This window comes from Styela clava, chromosome 5 (genome assembly GCF_964204865.1).
Source record: "Styela clava chromosome 5, kaStyClav1.hap1.2, whole genome shotgun sequence".
NCBI classification, from domain to species: domain Eukaryota; kingdom Metazoa; phylum Chordata; class Ascidiacea; order Stolidobranchia; family Styelidae; genus Styela; species Styela clava.
Genome location: NC_135254.1, coordinates 11670418 through 11692296, shown reverse-complemented (window position 1 = coordinate 11692296; position 21879 = coordinate 11670418). Strand labels below are relative to the sequence as shown.

The 21879-nt window shown below is 33.8% G+C and overlaps 2 protein-coding genes across 4 annotated transcripts; both read right to left on the bottom strand.

Moving 5' to 3' along the window:
• Nucleotides 1–1285: 1285 nt before the first annotated feature.
• Nucleotides 1286–9169, bottom strand: LOC120345179 (serine protease 27-like). 2 transcript variants are annotated; one of them, XM_039414606.2, is made up of 12 exons: nt 9002–9169; nt 8847–8923; nt 7644–7790; nt 6553–6702; nt 5930–6070; nt 5585–5695; nt 4583–4725; nt 3749–3840; nt 2521–2713; nt 2330–2435; nt 1810–2000; nt 1286–1561 (listed from the first exon to the last, which is right to left on the bottom strand). In XM_039414606.2, the coding sequence occupies exons 2-12, from the start codon at nt 8902–8904 to the stop codon at nt 1358–1360; spliced, it is 1536 nt and encodes a 511-aa protein (XP_039270540.2). In that variant the 5' UTR covers nt 8905–8923; nt 9002–9169; the 3' UTR covers nt 1286–1357. The 2 variants fall into 2 exon arrangements, with proteins under 2 accessions (XP_039270540.2, XP_039270542.2); XM_039414608.2 differs by lacking the exon at nt 6553–6702.
• A 212-nt stretch (nt 9170–9381) lies between these two features.
• Nucleotides 9382–16330, bottom strand: LOC120345083 (chymotrypsin-like protease CTRL-1). 2 transcript variants are annotated; one of them, XM_039414473.2, is made up of 10 exons: nt 16032–16330; nt 15749–15853; nt 14762–14917; nt 14459–14575; nt 14212–14363; nt 13368–13468; nt 12630–12813; nt 11845–11950; nt 11424–11611; nt 9382–11218 (listed from the first exon to the last, which is right to left on the bottom strand). In XM_039414473.2, the coding sequence occupies exons 1-10, from the start codon at nt 16090–16092 to the stop codon at nt 11015–11017; spliced, it is 1374 nt and encodes a 457-aa protein (XP_039270407.2). In that variant the 5' UTR covers nt 16093–16330; the 3' UTR covers nt 9382–11014. The 2 variants fall into 2 exon arrangements, with proteins under 2 accessions (XP_039270407.2, XP_039270406.2); XM_039414472.2 differs by having other exon boundaries at nt 15743–15853; nt 16032–16325.
• Nucleotides 16331–21879: the final 5549 nt, after the last annotated feature.

Here is a 21879-nt window from a genome sequence, read left to right as displayed (position 1 = left end):
ATATGATTTTCGAAGAATTGGTGATAAAACATTCCGTTTTGCCTTCCATGTCTACATATTTGAGCTTAGCTATCTTGTTATGTCATTAGTCTGTTCGTTTACTACTTGCTGTTTTTATGCTATTGTTATTGTTATAAAAAATTCTGTCATTAATGCTGTGTTACCGGCAATGCTATAATTCTCTAATATTTTTTGGATTACTCAGCGCCACTTTGTTTTCCCGAATTTTACTTTAAATTTTTCTGGCTGATATGCGCCACCACATGGATATTATGGATATCAATTGACGGCACCTTCAGTTCGTATCAATATTTGTGACAGATGATATGATTTCAATATATCAAACGTCTCTGGACAAATTGTCAATTAAAATTATAATTTAATGTGTTGAAGTGGGAAGGTTACCTTTCCAAGATATATACATACATATATATTAGAAAACAATATCTTTATTTATTGCGGCTATATCTTATTGACTGCAAATAGAATTTATTCAGTTGTCTGAGGACCACCAGTTTTAAATTGAAATATATAACTCCAAGAAGGTATGTAAATATATTGCGCGTTTACGAGACTTCGACAACACTCAGCTCAATTGAATTATTGAAATTGTATTTTGTTTTAATATTCCTTTTAGCGCATCATAAATTAAGCCTAATAAACAGAGGGAATTTACATGGATTGCATTCATTGGCACGGTAAGATCTTAGCCTGGTTTGTTGGCCTAAGTCGTAATCAAAAGTTGGCGACACAAGGACAAAATCCGAGATTCAAACTTGACTTTATCAAATGATTAGTATATATAATCAGTCCAATTTCTTTTTTAACATAATAAAATTTAGCTAAAGGTAACAAGTATTTGCAGACTAATCGACGATTACTCAGATGAAAAAAAACTCAATGGAAATTAGTAAGTAATGAATTGTGATAGAGGAATATTTCAGACTAGTAATCCAACATTCATGTTGCAATGACAGCCCCCCTATCCGCTTTACTTTCCATCTTGACTTTTTCTCTTCTCTTTTATAGTGGAGGTCCCCCAACTCTGTTGGCTGTTTGCGCATTTGCATTTTGTATTTTTTATATATATTTGGACATCATCTACACGTCTCGCTTTTTTGTTCTCATCGTTTCCATGACAAAATAGAGCATGTATAGCTTGGTCCGCCCATACAAAAGTGTTGAAACCCATTTGAATCTTATTTAATTCATAAATGTTATGTGTCATGAACTTTGTTGCACTAACCTGAAATTCCCTTAACACACGTCAGAAAAAAATCCAATATACAGTATATACAAGTTCTTTTATTAACTGGTTTATCACAACCTTATGCAATATCATATTTCCGGAGCATATCTAAGGTCCAACTTGTCTAGAACATGAATAATATTCCCTACTTATGCTAGTGACGCTACGTATCCAGGCTTCAAAATCTACAACTTTGGTGTATGCTGCGGGTATTGGTATGGTACAGTCAACTACCCCAATCGATACAATGCCAGCTAAATACCAATTACAGTTTGCGCATCTTTGACACATCATAGCCCCGCCGCTGTCTCCCTGAAAATCAAAAAATGAAATAAAAATGAAACAAAGCAAATTACTTTTTGCCATATAGATTGTTTATCTGCGGGACCTATTGCTAAAAATGTTTATCATTGTGCTATCAAAAAGATTTCAACCGATAAAATCGTGAATATATAATTTGAAATATCTTGAAGAATTTATTTTTAGTTTCAACTGCAACAAGGATCGCAAAAAAATCTTTTGTTACCCTAAAGATACTGATTGGCAGGAATATATTTTACCCGACAGCTATTGGCACCCTTGTGAAGGCTTCCTGCGCAGAGTAACTTGTTACTGGATTGTACGTATGCTTCTTCTTCTGGAATCTCGTTTTTATACTTTGCCATCTCCACACGACAAATGTCAAGATCCATATTTTGAACGGCAACTTCTTGTAAATGTGTCACTTCCGTGGCGGTATTGGCGTTAGATGCTGAATACATTTAAAAAAAGAGCTTGAGTGGTTCTGTGGATATGGGGTGTAGAAAAAGAGAGTTCAAGTAAACCAATTTTTTTTTTACTGTATCAGATATATGTTTATGTTCTTGATTAGCAATCTGACTGATATCTCAGCAAAACCAGGATAGGGGGCAAATGATTCATCCTCACTTGTTCAGCGTTAATTGGCATCCGTTCTCACAATTCAAAATCGCTAATAAGAATTCATATACCTATAGGTAATCACGAGGTGATAAATTTTAAGTCATGGTTTGATAAATATTAATACTAGATGATGGTAGTCAACAATGCGGTCGTACTCACTTATTCCCCATCCAGCAATGTAGCAAGTTGTGTCTTTAGGAGTGATTTCGCCACCAGGTAAACATATGGGATGTATGGCTGATGACAGTCGAACTCTAGCTTTTGTCTATATTGAATATTCGAAAACATTCTTATTAATTACTTTAATTTCAAGTCAAAAAGGTTCAATTATACGTCAAATTAATACGTACCCGTATTATTGCAATATCGTTTTCTGGGTAATTAAAGACTTTCTTAGAGTTCGCGCTGTTTTGGTTCAATTTTGGATAAAACACCTTATCTACACGCCCAGTATTTCTTGCGGTCGCTAAATCAGTCAGTCGCAGGATTCCGAAATTTAATCGAACATCATCAGTCGTAAGTTCTTCGCCTGTACTAACGTCTCTGTTAAAAGATTGACCAATATCTTGTTAGATCATGTCCAGACTCCAGACAGACAATTTTGTGGTTGCTGACTAATTTCCCACCCTAATGTCATAGAACATTATGTGCTTGGTGAGATAGTCGTGTAAAAATTCGAGAAGGTCAAAAGAGATAATTTGTTTAAAGTTTTCAACATGATACTTTTGCAGTGATAATAGGGCATGAAGGATTTATCTTTCTGTCAACTGTGTTTACTGATACGTCCAAGAATAAGAATATGAAATGTGTCAAAAAGGTAATAATTTGTTTGGTAGCTGATATTTTACTAGCAATTGTAGTTTAGAATTATTCCTAATAATTAAATCATTGTGTAAACGCTGCACGACTTCAAGTAATCGAGTGTTAAAACACTAAACAGCAATCAATAAATAGGTCAGATTCACTGGTTACGAGTACTTATATATATAACCAGCAAAACCACCTTCATGTCAAAGTATTTTCCTCACTTTGTAAATGTTTTCGCTTTGTTAGGTCGTATTAAATTTTTAACGACGTTCAAAAACTGCGGTGAGCATCAACGCAGATAAATACATTTGCGTTAATACCTTAATGACGTCAATAAAATTGTATGTATTATTTCGACCTACTAACTAGAATGATGTATTTTAATATAACGTGTTATGAATTTGACGCTGGAATCGGTTTGTGTATTTATAGAAAGGCCTTGAAGAGATTTCGTCAGTAGAATGTGGTCAGTACTGTGACATCGCGGCACATAGGAAGAAAAAATTGAGAATCACTTATTTAACTTTGACATGATTATATTTGACATGGTTGCAAAACAAAGTAAAAATACTTCCCTGATAGGTATAACTTCAGGGCGACAATATTTTGTATAAACAACCACTTCACAATTCGTAAAAGAAATATCTATGAAAAACAATACCTATTTAGGCTAATTTAAATGCTACAATGAATGCATTGTTGACTATTGAATGTAGAAATATAAAAACATATATCATGAGTAGTATGAAAAATTATCATGAAACTACTTACGCCATGCAATGAGCAGCTGTAATGACGTATCTATCAGAAACAAGGACTCCTGCACAAAACAGTCTGTTGCTAATAGTCGAATTTATAGCAACCTGAGTGTAAAAGTAGTCGTTTAGTTCAAAAAACATAATGAGCATTTAAAATCAAACGAAATGGGACAGCGAATTTCCAAAAAATTACAAGTGCTTACAATGTTGTATCTGAAATTTTTAAATGAGTATAAATATTGAATGCATCTTATGTCAATATTGAAAACAGTCTCAATCAAATTGAGTTGCATCACACTAAACAGTACATTGTCTCTTATATCATAACTATTTGTTTCTGTGCTCATCAGCAAAAAGCCAGTTATGTAACAATTGAAATATAAGCAGTCGCTTAGAGTCTTAGACACATTTCCATTCAGACAGATTTTCAAGCATGATTGTAACAGTTACTGTAATTGTAACACTCTTTTTAGGAGTTTTGAGTGTTATTTATTAGTTTTTTGTTATGTATTCGAAATTTTTGCTTTTCCAAGTATAAGTCAAATAACCCAGTAACCATTTTGTTCGGTAGAGTTTCAGTTTAGTTACAATAATCGGATATGCCCCCAAAAATAGGGATAACGCTTTCCAATTTAGTTGCCAGTACCACGGCGTTACAGCGGCTTGCACATTTTTGGAAAAATGGTGATTTTGAATATATAACCAGTTTGCACATCCAGTTATATCAAATTAAGCATTAAATATATATATATTACAATACTAAGTGGCATAGCGAAGATCCTGAAAATATGCAAAGTAATTTTTTCATGCATCACCATTTCGGAATGTAATTAAATTTTAAGCTTACCATCCATGGCCATGCTTTTCGAATTGCGTCGTCGCCACCAAAAATACGTTGAACAATGTTAACTTTACCGCATGTTGAAATTCCGTTGTCATTACAACAAGCATGAGGAATACCCTTTCTTTGTTTTTGGTTAGATCCACAAGCTATGATCAAATATAATTGAGACGATTGAGTAAGTCTAATAAAATATTCCATTCATATATATGTACTCTTCTAGGTTATATTCAGGTCCCTGATTGGTTTGCAGATTTCAGTTGTGTTATACTGAATATGGTAATTGTTCTGAATACATGAGTTTTTGAATACATTTTGATATCATATATGTGGTACAAATGAACAGTCTTAAATCTAGACCGACTCGTCAATAATGGTTCTATTGCTTATTTTTTGGTCCACGTTGGTAGTCCATTCAAAAGTAAAAAAAAAACTAGAATCCAACTACTGGGCAAAAATGGAACCGTTTTGCTAATGTATTCTCGCTATTAGGTAAACACCGCTTCACTTCACAACTAATGAAGTATTCATTTTTAAACTTTCAGTATTTAAAAATGGAGAAAACCGACATCTTCTGGACAAACGATATCTCTGCCGTGATCTATCCTAATTTGTATTTTTATCATAAGAATGATCCGATAAAATGCCTATGTGTGAGTAGCATAGATTACTTTGTTAGTACGTCATTGGACCATGGTCTCCATATATTGGATTTCTTGTTTGCATTAATTTTTCTTTTTCAAATTAAATAATGCCAGGTTTCGCGATACAGTCAAAGACACGCTGCCTAACTATAGCGCCATCCAAATCCTCAAATATCAAATTCGTGATTAAAACTACATGCTGAAGTGTCAACAATCTATGTAGAATGTGATCCCCAATAGAAGCCCATATATTTAAAATCTTTGTTAATGAGCTCCAGAAAGCCTAAAAGTTGATAGAAAAATTGTTCTTACTTGTGACTATAAACCCACAGTAGTATAACGAACAATAAATAAAGCATCTTACTTGCTACTTTATTACACTTCTCTATATTGCAAGCTTCCCACTGTTTGGTACCATTGCTCAGAGTTCTGTATCTCGTGCCTTCTGCGCATGACTTTGAACAAGCAGACCAAGCTGTAATATGAACAAAAATGAAGTTATTTTCTTGTGATCAGATCAGAGGATTTATCATAAAATGTTATTGTTGTTTCCGTTTAATTTAAGTCAACAGACATATATATTTATAATAAATTTTATAAATGTACGGTATCCAGTTTAAAAAAATGCCGATATTTGAATACAAAGAATATGATACGAGTCTTTCCTGAATAATTTAATTACTTCAATAACAATATAGAATATTCTTACAGGACGAACCACCTCCTCCTCCTCCACCGCCACCTCCAGTTTGACAGATTTTGCATGTTTTTTTGCAGTTCTTTATTACGTACTCATGCCAAGAACAATAAGACAACCATCCTGGACAACCTGCGTTGTCGTCTTTGCATGCTGTTAATAAATACAAACTTATTGATACAAGGGTTCATGAGCATCAATAAATGTAAAATAAACATTGATATGATACATATCTTTGTATCACAATATCGTCAAGATAGACAGACATGATCAATGCAAATCCAGATGTCTATTTCTTACCAATCTTGTGATCTTTTAAGAAACGCGTCGCACCGAAGAAAGCAAAACGATTCTATTGTTACAAAATTTGCACAATCCAATAATGAAAACTTTCTCGAAAACACCCCATGAATCTAGCCATTTACTCGACTAGACTGAACTAAATTCGACTCCGCTCAGAAAAATCAGATAAATCCAATAATATTAATTCTCTGATCCCCTCGACTAAATGAAGATGATATTTACCTCTACTATTCTCGAGACTTTGATTTTTGTCTCGTATCTGACTACATCTTTCGGATCTTTTTCTTAATATTCTATATTATATTTTTGAACGTGAATTTAGGAGTACTCACTTTCACCTCCGCCCCCTCCGCCTCCCCCGCTTCCTCCACCTCCTCCCGTTGAGCAAGTACCACACGTTTTTTTACAGTTTTCATCCACAAAATTGTGGTTACCGCAATAAGACTCCCAGTTCGGACATCCACTATTTTTATCAACGCAGGCTGTATTGATAAAATGACAATTTTGATACTTCTAAAATCTAAATAAACGTAATGGCAACTGTCTAAAACTATATCACATAAATATCCCGGTACAGAAAGTCGTTATATTTGTATTTAAAAATGTAGTAAATATTGACTTTGAATTGATACGATAAATTTTTAGTATTCAATACTATCACCAAAATCATAAAATATCTGATTGCTTCAACCAAACACACACAATGGAGTAGGGATACCAATGAAACAATTGATTTCTCTGAGCGCTTCTTCGTAAATCTCTATTTCACGAATTCATCGTCTTTCTTTACAATTTTTAATTTTGGCAGTCTTTTTCTTTTTCTGGTAGAATGCCTACCAACAACGTCTCATAATTTATCGGTTTGTCGCAGTTGCTATAACATACCGAGCCTTAAAAATATGCGTTCGATCGCACTTTTTACCGCAACTAAAACTGGTATATTACCTATTCTCATAATCGACACATATATAAGGACAACTGTAGGAAGGGCAACTCCCCGGAATAAACCTTTTAAATATGTATCTATCAGCAGCAACTGTGAATGAATATATTTGACATAAAACTTAGGGGTTAGGTGTTTCAATCAATAAGTAGTGGATTTCTTGTAAAAAACCCACTGCCGAAAAAAACACCAGCTGGAGTTTGGGTGGGAAATATAGATTGCGCTGGAGATTCGAATTTAAATCATCTGGAGGTTCAAAGTTAAATCATTCCTAATCAGGAATGGATAATTACTAATTTTTGTTTTAAAACGTCGCGTGGATGTTTTTTTTAGTCTCATTTTTTTTAATTAGTGGCGGGGACTTTCTACAAAAGACCCTATGTAGTTCATAACTTATGTAGTACGCGAATTTGAAATTGTATCAGTATTCAGACACAAACGCGTTTAAACGTTAAGTCACACTACATTCATGCCACTCACTTTCACTCCCGCCTCCTCCTCCACCTCCACCTCCCCCGCCACCTGTTGGACAATCGTCACAGGTTTCTTTGCAATTTTCATCAACGTAATTGTTTATACCACACCATCTCTTCCATTCTGAACATCTGTTGTCCTGATCCACGCAAGCTGTATGAAATAAACTTGTGGTGACAGTTTACAAAAATTCATTTCAAAATCTGTTGCAAAAATTACCATAATAGATTTTATATATTCCAGTGCACGGTGTATATACACCTAAAATCAAACGATGGTGGAGTATAATTTGGTAGGCCTGCATGGTTGAATAGAATGTCGTGTTTTGTACTACAGCTCCGTTCTCTGCCTGTGTGTCACTGCAGAGGTGGACAAGGTTTTTAAACCAGGGGCCAAATAAATTTCCTACCTAAACTGGCGGGCAATGTAAGTGTGACGTAAAAGGTTACATTTGATGAACAGAATTTTATGTACAATTTTACAAAAGCAAAAGCTGAAAACAATAAGCCTCGTACCAAACCTAAATTTAATTACAATCTCGATAAATTCTTTCAACTATTTTCTATCTAAATCATTGAAAATTGGCTTTAGTTTTGTTGTGGCAATTGTCAAATCAGATTTAAAAAGATTGCAACAAGATTCAACCACTGGAATAGATTATTAGAAACCATCGGGAAAAGACTTACATGCCAAGAATGCGTAAATTATGGACACAAAAGAACGTTTAACGATTGTTTTGGGGACGTTAACAAAACTTTAAAGCGGACTTTAACAAAGCCGGACAAGCAGTTTAGTTCAATGAAAAGTTATTTGTAAGATGCTAGTCTGAGGAAGTCTTACTTTGTTCGAACGAAAATTACAGAATAAAATTTGTGATAATGTGATGCAGATAAGGATAATATTTCGCATTCACTATATAAAATTTTACATATTCAACTTTTTTTTTGTCAGTTATAACACAAACCTTACAATTGTCAACGAATTACATATTTATCGAGACAAACGCTTTAATCCTGTATTTCAGGATATACTTTCATTCATATATCTATTTCTCACGTTCTTTATTCTACGTTGCCGTATGCGTTAACAAAATTTCAATCCGTGTCAATTTACAGATATTTGAAACTGATGCATCAGATATTAATCTGTGATTTAGTCAGTGATATAGCTGACATATAATATATCACCAAACGTGAAATTATTACTTACTTTGAGCGCAAACTCCAGCAAACAGACAGACGGCAACCACCGCCAACTTAATTACCATTTTTGTACGTTATTATTGTCTGCAAAAACATGAAAATGCAATTTAATGATGAACATTTGTTAACATCCTACAATCTGCTAAAAATATTTTATTGTACCTCTTTCAATACCGACCACTGTGAATTATGAGATTGTTCTTTAATTTATTGAATCTGCTAACTATAGCTGAATATAATTGGCGGTGATTGTGGGCGACAAGGTGAAAGAGACTATATTCTTCTTGATCGTGAGCAGCAAGGTATTTTGTCTATATTTTCATCAACTCGTAAATAGTGGACTCAAGCAGTGCACTATGTACCTAGTTAAGTGTGGTAAAAATGCAGAATACTAATTTAAAAACGAGTTTAGTATTTATACGTATTTTTGTCATATTCTAAAATAATCATAAAAGTTGCATATTGGCAGTTTATTTGGAGTTAACCTCTTGCGTCTCGAATTTACATAAGCATTTACAAATACCCAAACTTCCCAACATATATGTAAATATCATTTTAAATATAATAATATAACTATAACTGGTGCTTTGATAATGTGAACTCAACATTGCTTACAAATATACCGCCTCGAATTATTTGTCTTTATGTAAAATTTATTTGATCAGAATGGATATAGTCTCACTGTAATTCTTTACTGCATTGCCATTGTACATTTATGGCCCCTTTGCAAAAATTTAAACCTAAATTATATGTCACGGATGTATCCTTTGAGCATTGGAACATCTTTCTGAAAACTGTCCGCACTCTGTAACAAGTCGTCACATGTCCGCATAATATGAGTGTTAATCTTCTTCAACTGCGGTGTCGTTTTTAAACAAAAAGAACTCGAAATTTATGCCCGTGGCGACAAAACATGCAGAATTACGATTAAAGATTTTATATGCTTTTCCTGTGTTATCTAATACGGAAAACGTTTCGAAGAATCAACTAAAGAGGGCTATTTCTGACGTGCTAAACTGCACGAGCACTTTAAATCGACGTGTGCATCTTAAATTTTAGAAATTGCAAAATCTGTGACGTATTCTTTATTTTAATGATCAAAAAATTAGTTCCATGGATAAATACAGTCAACATTTTCAATAATGATTTGATACTGACGAAAAAAACGAACACTGCACTAAAATATTGTTAAATTTTATGTTTTAGGACAAAAAAATATTTTTAGTAACTGGTTTCAGCTTAGTGGTTCAATTTTATGGCACAAATAACTATATATTTGTCGTGACTCTATTAGTGACAGCATACAAATTTCGGGAAAATAACGGTTTGCGTACTTGCTAAAAAAGGCCTCAAGGCCATATTACACTTTTCTGTCTAATCATGAACTTATTAATATGAAATATTTCAGGATTATTACAAAATTTCATGAGTTGTTGTTATGCTTTTGTGCGCTGAAAACATCTCCCGGAAGGTAATCAATTATAATAATAAAATGATAAAGTTATGTGTTTTTTAAAAGTTTCGCATGAATCAGCAAGCGGTCATATTTAGATGTTCTTCATCTAATCAGTCAGGACAATAAATGTTTCTATTTACTAGATTATAATTGTCAGATTGTTATTTTCTATCAGTATTAGTCATATGTAAAATCTGATAATGAATGTTATAATTAGTCCATTTTAATTAAAATCATTCGACATTTCGCTTATGAGTAAATAATATCATACTTGATGCGATCGAAAGTATAAAAATAGAACTGAAGTAGCGTTATGAAACTAACTTGATGATTTAACTTCAGCAGAAAAATAATTTTACTATTTAAAAAAAGTTAAAGAAACTATTTCGTTTCAAAGTTATGAATTCAACGGGAGGATTTATAAGCTATAGTTCAAGTATGAAACTTGAGTTGTAACTCAGATCCTTTTTGACGATATTTATGCGAATGACGTCTAATATAAATGTTATTGGATTACCATCTATCGACTATGTGTAGCTTTTTTCGATGTATTACATAATTCCAAACTATTGTATAGGTATATATATATATGCGCATAGTAAAGTTATTGGTGATGTGGGATCTTTAATCCGAGATATCATGAAAATATTATAATTAGTACTATTACAAAGAAGCCTCAAATAATATCTAGATTATTGAATGTAAGCTAAGATAAAATTTTAAGGTCCGACATTTCTAGAACAATAAAAACTATCAGGTTGTTCCTTAATAATTCCTCTTATCCAATCCTCGTAGTTCAGAACTTTTGTGTAAGCGCCGGGTACTTTTTTTGTGCAATCCGGAAGACCAAATGACACAATTCCAGCCAAATACCAACCACAGTTTTGACATCTTTGGAACATCAAAGGTCCGCCACTGTCACCCTGAAAATTATATATATATTCGAAAAAAAAATAAAAATGATGGACAACTATTGAACTATTGATTAACTATTGAATAACAACTATTAGGACGAACCGTGCTGATTTTCACGTTACATTATTGTTACTGTTGAAGATAAAATATTTATGACAGGCAATATTGATTCAATATTTTATGTTTTCGTCTTAATTTATGTTGGATTCTTACCCGACAAGTATTTACTATTTTATGGATGCTTCCCGCACACAATATATCATTACTGGTTTTCGCAAAACTGGCTTCATTAGGCATTGATGAGCTATATTTTGCATAACCAGCACGACAAATGTCAACATCCAAATTTTGAACAGCAGCTTCCTGTAAATGAGTTAGGCTGAGCATTCCATTCGCCGAATCTGAAAATAGTTTATACGACGCATAAAGCAGGAGAAACGATATACTTGATTTATTAAGAAGCAGCAGGGAGCATTACATGTGGGTGACGTGAAATTAATGATTCCAGATACCGACCCAAATCAACCAACATTTGCCAAGTCTGTGCGATACCACGAACGATCAATTCCCATGAAATGGGTGGTGTTTTTAACATTGTTAAAACAAATAAGTATCACAATCATAGACATATTACTTATTCCCCAGCCTGCAACAAATCCTGTTGTATCTTTAGGAGTGATTTCCCCATGCGGAAGACAGATGGGATAAATATTGGAGGATGTTCTCAGCGGTTGCGAAAGCTGTATGAAAAAATAAAAAAATTATGATTTGAATTATGAAATAAATTATGGTGGCTTAGAATAAATGAAGTTTTGAAACCTGAAACGACTATGTTACTAGCACAGGCCTGTCAGTCTGTCTTTTTTTTTTGTTGTCACAAGAACAAATGCACAAAAATTAGTACAGAAAATAAATATACAAATAACGTCAGTTGTGCGAAATGAGTCGCGAGGGACCTCGTTAGGCCTTCAAACGTCGACACCTATAGCGCTGTTACTGGTTTAGTGTAAAAAACTGCATTCGTTGCAAACATTGACTATAACTCATAAATTATTGAGAAACTTCCAAGCAAAGGCAACTTTGCAAATATATATAATAAAATAGATAAAAGGAAGACAAATAGAGAAAAAATATTACAGAAAAGGCATATTTGAAGAAATGTTCACAAATTACCAGGAGAGCAAAAGACAAACAAACAACAACAAAAATTGGTTACAGAGGCAATTTGGAAAATCAAACATATAATTAGAAAGATGGAAATTATTAAACTTTCGGCTTGAAGGTAATATCACAATATCCAATTTAGCATTATCTTGTCTATAGATTTCCCAAACAGTTATATATATGTGTCAGGGTTTACCTTTTACTATATTTGGCTTCAAATTGAAATGGAAGACTATGCAACTGATATTTACTTACCTCTATAACGGCTATATCATCACGAGGATAGTCGAATACTTTGCCATTATTATTATTTGTTGTTAGTGGCCTGAAATAAACCTTCTTTACCGTTCTGGTAGCCATTGGAGAATCATTTAGTCGTAGGAGTCCAAAACTCAGCACAAACGAATTTAAAGGATATGCTATTCCGGTCTCCGGATTTCTGTGAAGTTATATTATTGTATAATAATATCAGCGTTTTCCACCTTATATTCGTATTCTGACGTTTATAGCCACTGTACATTTGCATGTATTAGACACGAAATTGACCCTTGGATCGTTTTGTTATTATATTGTTGTTCTTCTTTGTATTTTTCTTCTTGTTGTTACCGTTTAAAAAAATTGCTTTTCTACCTAATCATTTGGTTTGAAATTTTCAGTTTTTGAAGATTGTATTTTTTGCTAAAAGGTTATTACTTATATCAAAACTTTTAGTGGGCTCTATGTGATTTGTTTCCACTTCGAAATTTTGTGTGTTCACCTCTTGAATATTAATAAAATTATTTGTAGCGGTTTTTCAAACTTTCTCGTGTTACTCTCTTGCTATGCGAACGTCGGAAGTTTTTTGACAGTACCGGTACTGTAAAAGGTCGGTCTTGAAATTAATTATAATAATGTTCCAAATAAATCACACTAGTTGGGCATCGTCATTACGTACCGTAGAAGAAATTGCTCCCTCGACAAGCATGTCAACATATATCTATAGTAAATACTCACGCAAGACAATGGGCTGCTGTAACAACGTGCTTCATAGACACTAAGGCTCCAGCGCAGTAATGTTCGTTTGAAATGGAGGCTCCAGTTGCATTGATTGCCACCTTTATATAATAAATAATAATTATATATTAAAAGAAGACATGAGGAAATACGAATTGACAATAAGTAATTGTAGCAGAAGCATTATCATACATCTGCAGCATATTAAAAAAAACAAGATAGCGATGCTTAAATATATTCACAAAGCCCTGCCACAGTAGACGGCGGGGAGCAGTGTTCACGACTAACGTAATCGTAGAAACGCCACAAAGTTCTCAAATTTGATGACGTCATAGCACACAAAGACGAGTCCCATGGAGCTCACAGAAAATTTTTAAATTATTAAAAAAAATAGCCTTCTAGCGCAAAATACAATCTTTAACCCCTGGAAATTGCAAATCAATTTGTCCAGTAATTAATAAGGAAAGAAATTTTTTCATAACGATAGAAAGAAAAATTCTAAAATTAAGAAGAAGAACAACAACAACATAATAATAATAATATACCAAAACGATCTATATGTACATTTTGTGTCCAATAAGTGGGTATGCAAGAATACTAGAACACTGAATGTCTATAGTTGGATTATTTAATTAGGAAAAATTATGCGGAGGGAATTATATCGATTCCGCTACCAATGTTACTGCTTATCCGTTGTCAATTAACTTGAACCGCTTCAAATTTCTTGCCAATGAATATTTTAGGGCATAAATATACATTCATTCAGTTCTTCTCCAGTGTCTAATGGAAAGTATAGAAATAGAAAAGCATAATATAGAAAACAACAACAAATAATAATAATTACAATCCAAGGATATTTTTTGAATATTGCAGGATCTCCCTCTACCACTCTTTGTGTGTTGGTGAATTGTTCTCCACACACAGGTGGATATGTTTCCTGGGTGCAGCAGGCATGCGGCATTCCATTTCGTTGTCTTTCATTATAACCGGAGCAAGCTATTAGCAATTAGATTAAGTTTAGAGTCAAAACGTAAAATTGATGAATAAATATTTCGGAATCAGCCATAAATCGTATTTGTGATGATACTTACATGCTTCTGGGCAGTCTTGTATCTCGCATGCTTCCCATTCTTTTGAACAACTGCCGCTTTGACACGTCTCTTTAAACCTCGTTCCCATACCGCATGTTTTTGAGCATACAGACCACGCTGCATCAAAACATTTATAATTTTTTTTTATATTTGCAGCGAAGCAGAACACACAACAGCTTTTTAAAAGTTGAAAATTGAAATGGATTTTACTGTATCAATTTGCAAATAAATATTACTCAATATTCAAATGTATCATAAAACTTTTTACAAATTTTTATTAATTTTTCAGATGACAATACTCACTGTTACTTCCACCTCCTCCCCCTCCGCCTTCCCCACCACCTCCTCCAGTTGTTGGACAAGCATCGCATGTCTTTTTACAATTAGTGTCTACGTAAACGTTACCACTTCCGCAAAACAATTTCCATGCGGGACATTTATCGTCTTTGTCAACACATGCTAAGCAAAAGTGATAGGGGTTAGTTGAGAGATAATGGATATAAAGGGCCAATCGTCATTCGTGCCGTTCGCGATGGCTGCCATATAGATAGCTGGTTTGAATTTAGGGCAGCTAACATATCATCAACTGCGTCGGGCAATGCCGAATACTTATTTCGAGATTTTACGAGTATTTCATAATAGTGTATTCAAAACATTATCTAGAACATCGTGTAATTATCGGAAGTGTGTCATACTCTCTTATCTTGAACAGAAATTAGTTCTTAGCATTTGGCATATTTCCAGTACAGTATATGCAATGTTTGATACTGTTCAAAGTATGGTATATAATATAACATTATAATGATAAACAGACTGCAAAATTTATCGTATTTATGGTTAATTATTGACGACATAAATGATGGGTAATTTGAGGAAATTTTATATTACTGTGCAAAAATGATATTGTGGGAGCTAACTATTCAACACTTGCTAATATTTCAATAAGTACCAATACATTAATCCATTGGACACCAATTTGAAAATGATGGAATTAATTCTAATTGTGCAACAAATCAAGGTCGCTTTGACTGATGAGAAAATACCTTCAATGAAACTTACATAATCACGGAAAATCAGCATTCGCGCGTTTAAAAAAACTGGTCCAAAGTGTTTTACGAATTGCTAACGGTTATTTCACAAAAACTGTCGGAATTTTATAATGAAATACTAACATATTTTCAGTATAATTCAAATCCGGTTTTTCTGAACTAAAAAAAATGTTATAAAAGGGAAACAAAGTAACAAAAAAGTAACCAAAATTTTATTTTGCAATTCAATACTCACAGCCACCTGTTGGGCAGGTTTCACAAGTTTTTTTGCAATTTTTGTCCACATAATCGTTGCTTCCGCAAAACGTCTTCCAGGTCGGACAATTACTGTCCTTGTCATCGCATGCTATGTAAATTCAATATCAATAACTTACATTAGGTCTCGGAAAATTAACCAGGAATGAAGAAAATCTGCATGTTTCTGCGGGCATTTTAATACGAAATAACCAAGTAAAACCAATGAATTATTCGACACTCCTTCAATCATCGAAACTATATCATATATACAAAAACCTACCACTTACCTTTAACAGAAATTCCCACAATCAAACAGACGAACACCGACAACAACGAACTCTTGAACATCGTTACTGTATTGCCTAAATAATGTTCACGTAAACTAATGTATAAGCGTAAGTTATCTACATTAAAATAAACACAATTTTGAATTGGCCGAAATTTATCACACAACTTCACTGATTTTGTAGTTTTACCAATTTTTTAGTCAGAATACCTTATTAATGTTAGCAATAATAAATTCTGATCTTTTATCCCGGATTTGATTTTGGGCTCGGTAACATACAAATGCATGAGCCAACCAGGCTTTCTTATCTTTTTTTATATTAGCGTGACTCGACTACGGCAAACGAACTTGTTGAGTAAATGTACTCAAATACATCATGAGACATCTTTATACAAATTTCACAGCCTATATTGTTGTTACAATTTCCTCATTTAATCTTTCATTATATTTGTTACAATTTTTTCGAACTGAAATATCGTGAGTGACCTAATGGTTAATAAATTTGATTATAGTCTAAATACTTGAAATCTATTTCTAACGTATGTTTTTTTTTCATAAACAGCCCAGAGGCAAAATTTATTTTATTTTTGTCAGTTAACTGCCAGATTAAAATGGCAAGGTTGTTCTTAAAAATGTTGTTTAAAAATTTACGATAAAGTAGATTTTTCCGCAACTTCAACGTATGTTTTGACTTCGAAAGACTCAAATATTTCTTATACCTAATTACCACATTAACATGACGAAGAAGACTTGTGTCGGTGCCCTCCAAACTGGGGGTAATTACTCTCAAAAGGGTAATTTGGCCGTTTTTACTGGTCAATCAAAACGTTCACTGTTGTAACAATTATGTAAATTCTATCATTCTATCCTTTTGTAACTTCCTACGTATTTTTCGACTTTTCATTACCATTTTCCTGTGTTTGTACATGTATCAAATTCGTTAGAACATCTTAAATTAGAAATACTTATATTCACTGGCTTTTCGCATCAAAGTTGTTGTTTTCAGAATATGGCCAATGGAGATTCTTCAAAACTTGCTTTCAAATCCGATAATTTGTGTTATTCCTACCAAATTATTTACACATTTGATCATACCCGAAAAAGCAAGAAGAAGAATAAACATATATGGAACATCAACTGTATATTTTTACTGCATAGTAGTTCCCAAAAATAAATTGTTCGATTGCATAATTAGCTCATAATCTAATATTTCGTCAATTAATTATAAAAATAGCTTGTTTCATGATATATATAGTTAAATTATTCACGATAAGTTGCTATTTATTCCCTCCCGAGGGTCGTCAGAAGGCAAAAATAAGTTTTTTTATCAAAAATAATAAAAATACCTAGTAAGTCACGTTTTGTTGACATAATTGCGAAGTTTAAAATTCTTTTAGTGTTCATAAACAACATAATATTTTCTCATTACATCGAATGTTTTCAGACAATTACTCTATGTTCATGCAATATAGCCATCATCTTTTCTACGTTGGTAAATCAAGTGTATTTATATTTTTAATTTCTATTTATATTTTTAATAAAAATTGATGTTGGTCTATAAATGATTACAACAACGTGCGAGTAAACACATACCTGTGTTTTTAAATATTTCGGGCTTGAGAAACTTTATATTTTTTGTTTTCTTTTGTTTTGGCATTTATATTTTAACACATCTTGGGGCAATGGTTCTTAAACATTATGTGCCTCTGAAGTAACCGCGGACTAGCAAAGAGCTAGTCGGACAACATTTAAATTACCTGCCACTTCTCACGAACGCAAAACAAATAGCTCATTTACTGATTTATCTCATGTGATATTGCACATCGAGTTTGTTCTATGTTTTTGTTTTGATTTGAAAAAGTGTAAAAATCTCGTGTCCACATAAGTAAGTGGAGACGAAGGGTATAATGATTTTAATTGCAGTGGCGTTATGCTGACAACTATTTAATTTTGTGCGATATATTCATGAATATTCGTGAAATTTGGAAAATTGAAATTTCATATTTGCCCTCTTTTAAAAACTACTGAAAAACGTGCGAATGCAATGGGGGAAAAATACATTTGATATTAATAATCCCTCTGATAATCCTTCGCTGATCCCAGTTTGAGAACCCCTGTCTTAGAGTGTTGCTGATTTACTGACATAGTTATCGCAAGCAACCGCCTTCTGTATATATAAATCTTTCCATTTTATGAAGTTAATATGTCCTGACGAGGGATGAGAATACCTGATGATTTCAGAATAGAATATTTTTTCGAAACAAATCGATGCTCAAATACTCGGAAAGTATCTAATGGTATGTGCATTTTTTCATTGTAATGATCCTCCAGACACATAATATACTGAAAACATAGAATCAATCACGCACTCCACATCGTTCATCGGTTATGTTTATGAATGTATGTCTTCTTCACAAAGATATCAGTAAATGAAGAACAAAAAAGCAATGCTCAAATATATGGACACCTCCATCAGAGCGAAGCAGTGCTTACTTTGACGCTACCGGTACCTACGGCGCTGCTCGCCATAGCAGAGCAAGAATTTCGTCACACACCACCGACGTTCGATGAGCACGTGATCAAATAAACAAAAAAGAAGAGTGCCAGCATAAAAACAAATCCATTGCGTGTCAAAAAAAAAACGAATGCCACAGTGCTATCAGGAATATTTGAAACGAATAAAAGTAATAGCTTTCTAGAAAACAAATTCATCTTTAACCACTGAAAATTTTGAAGAAATTGGTCCAGTAATTAAAGAGAAAATCAACTTCTTAGGTTTCCCACTAGGTGTCCAAAAATAATGCAAAACGATCGTTATAACTGTCCGGTGTCCTTATCAGGTAACTTCTGATCGATCACGCCTTCCTACAAAATTAGGTTAACTGGTTAATTTCATTTACCGCCCGAAATGTACGGATTATCATACCAGAGACCGTGGATCTACAAATGATTAATTCAACTTTTCCACAAAGAATAAAGAACATCCTATTCCTACTTAACAGAGTTGAAAATAATCCCGGTGCCATCCTTGCGCATTTTCAACTTACAGGACCAAGCAACGTGGCTGGAAAAACCGTATTTGAATATATGAATGAAGTAAGTTCACATCGTTTTATATCCATTTTCTTTCGAATAAAACTAAACCTTGAATCACCAATCCACCGCAATATCTCATATATATATATATACATAGCATTCAAGTGTCAGCCAGCGAAATAATATAAAAACAGTTCAAACATGGTCGCAGTAGCAGATAGCTTTTGTTACTCATAATGACGTCGTGTGCATAAAGGTAAATGTTACAAAATTGAATAAATATATTTGAAGATTGATTTTTGAAGCTTTACGATTTCATAAATGAGTGCCCATACCACTCCAGCATACTCTTTAGTTTTAATTATCAATACCACATTAGATGAGTAATGAACTGCTTTTAAATTAAATTGATTTCCATTTCCGACGTAGCTGAACTAGTCGCGGCAAAAGATTGAAGATTTTGAAAACTTCTACAATTCCGCTCAACATCACGGATTTTGCATTCCCAATAATGTTAGCTCGACGGTGAGTTTAATTATATCTTCAACGGAATGCCGCATTTTCATTCGCAATAAAAAGCACTGCGTGTCGATTAATCATTTACCCTGCGCCGGTTGTATGAGCCTAACCGTTTTTTGCAGACGCGATTACACGAGTTTAAATATTCGGGGATTCTAACATTCACTGCCAACTTTGTCCCTGATTCTCATACGACAATAAAAGCTCATTGTATACTATTGTACCGTTAAATCGACACACAAAGACGGCTCAACATCCCTGTTACACAAAAATTGTCCAATACAATATGCCAACGCGGTGTTAATATTGTCTACTAACATCATCTTCATAGCGCTCGGCGTTTCGGATCAAAAATTATTCGAATCGGTTCATATTCAACGACAACGCGTTCCTTCGCAAAGACCCATTTAACGCTGAAATTGGCCCGAATGCCGAAGTAGCAAAGAGATAGCAGAGTTTAAAGTCTCGAATGCAATTGAATCTGGCATTTAGAAACGGAACTGACAAATCTAGTTTTGTTTGTTTCCCTCTGATTTATACCAAATATTAAGCAAGAAGGCCTACGTCATTCTCGTTCATTTCGCAACATCTTTTCTGACCTGGCGTCCAAAAATACAAATTACAAAAAAGTGCTGGATTTGAGAGGTCTCCATAGTCGAGTGCAAAAACACTCTTGGTACTGAATTCATTAATTTGAAGAAAGTCGATAACATTTATTCAGTTCTTTTACTGTAATCATTCTAATCTTTCACTCTCGTCTGTTGACTTTTATGAAACGTGACAAATTAAATAAATGGTGTTAGCCCGTTATCAGCAAAATTACTATTTTTTTCAAAAACCTGGAGGCCGTAGGTGTTGAGAGTCTTTATATTACGCCAATTTCAAAACCTATAATCTAATCTGCCGCTACTCGAACAAACTTACAGCAAGAAAAAAACATATTTGCAATGTAGACAAAATATCTTACTCCAACGCCCAAGAGAAAATTTATATTGGACAAAAACGTTTAAATGCTTTCAAGTCAAATTCAAGAAAAGCATTAGGGTTTGTGAGACGCAAGGACGCTTATGTCAATATGTTGTGGCACGTCCTGGAGTAGGCTATCTCAAAGGGAGGTCTAATTTCGTGTCAAACAATCATGTGCAAGAATGCTGCTTGGCTCTTTGCATTCTATCATGCATTTACGTTGAAACTGATTGGTCATTTGTATGCGTAACAGATCCGTTTGGTCGACCCGTAGGACGAGAGGCAGTGAATAATACTTATGTCAAAGAGGTACAAGTTACGGCCCGCGGGCCGCATGCCGCGCACAAAACAATTTCAGGGTTCATTACTAAATCATTGACAGATATTTGTATTTATTAAAAGAACAATTTTGATTTATTTTCAAATTATTCCATTTAGGAATAGTCCTTTCCTGATCCCGATATTGGGATTGATGTTTGTTGAAATCATGGAAATTCATTGTTGTATCTATGTGGCTATATTAGAATGACGTCCTGTGATCGATGAAAGGAGAATGAATTGTCTTGTGCAAACAGGACCAAGACGATGGGATGAGCTAGCGTCAAGTAACTCCTCATTTGAAAAGACGTTCTGTTTCTTTATTTCAGTCAAAACACTTTATTTTCAAGCGTTGGCCATGTGACAGCAGTGACGAACCGCAGAGCTGACTTTTTTTTTTTATCTGGGTCCGGGGTCTCAACTTGGACGGACTTGGTTGTTTTTTGACGGTAGCACTAGGACTGTTCACGCTACAAGTAATGAATTCATCATACAATGAGAGTAGAAAAAAGGTGACCGAAGTAAACTGGGCGAAAACGCATTACCTCACCAACAACAACGTTAAACCACGATAAACTCTCGTTTCTAAATATATTTAAAGTAAGTAAACTCGCAATGTTTTGATCACTTTTGGGTTTTCTCCGACTGCGGCCCGCGAGACCTCCTCAAAAGTTTTTGCGGCCCTTCAATCTCGCAACCTTGGACCACTCTGACTTATCTTTGTTGCATACATTGCTTACACGTGTATAGTTCCACATAATTATGTTGGCCCCAGGCAGAATTAGACTTTTTATTCAGAAACTCAGATTTTACCATCATAAGTGTCGTAAATATCCCGTCGTAATCTTTGTAGAAGTGAATGAACAATAATTTTATTAATTACGTTATTTTACACAACTTATTTGCTCCAGACAACACCTATTCATGACACAAGGAAAATAATAGCAGTTTTAAAAGCATTTTCATTACAATAGCGCCAATTCAATTAGCATAAAGTAGCACCTAGTATG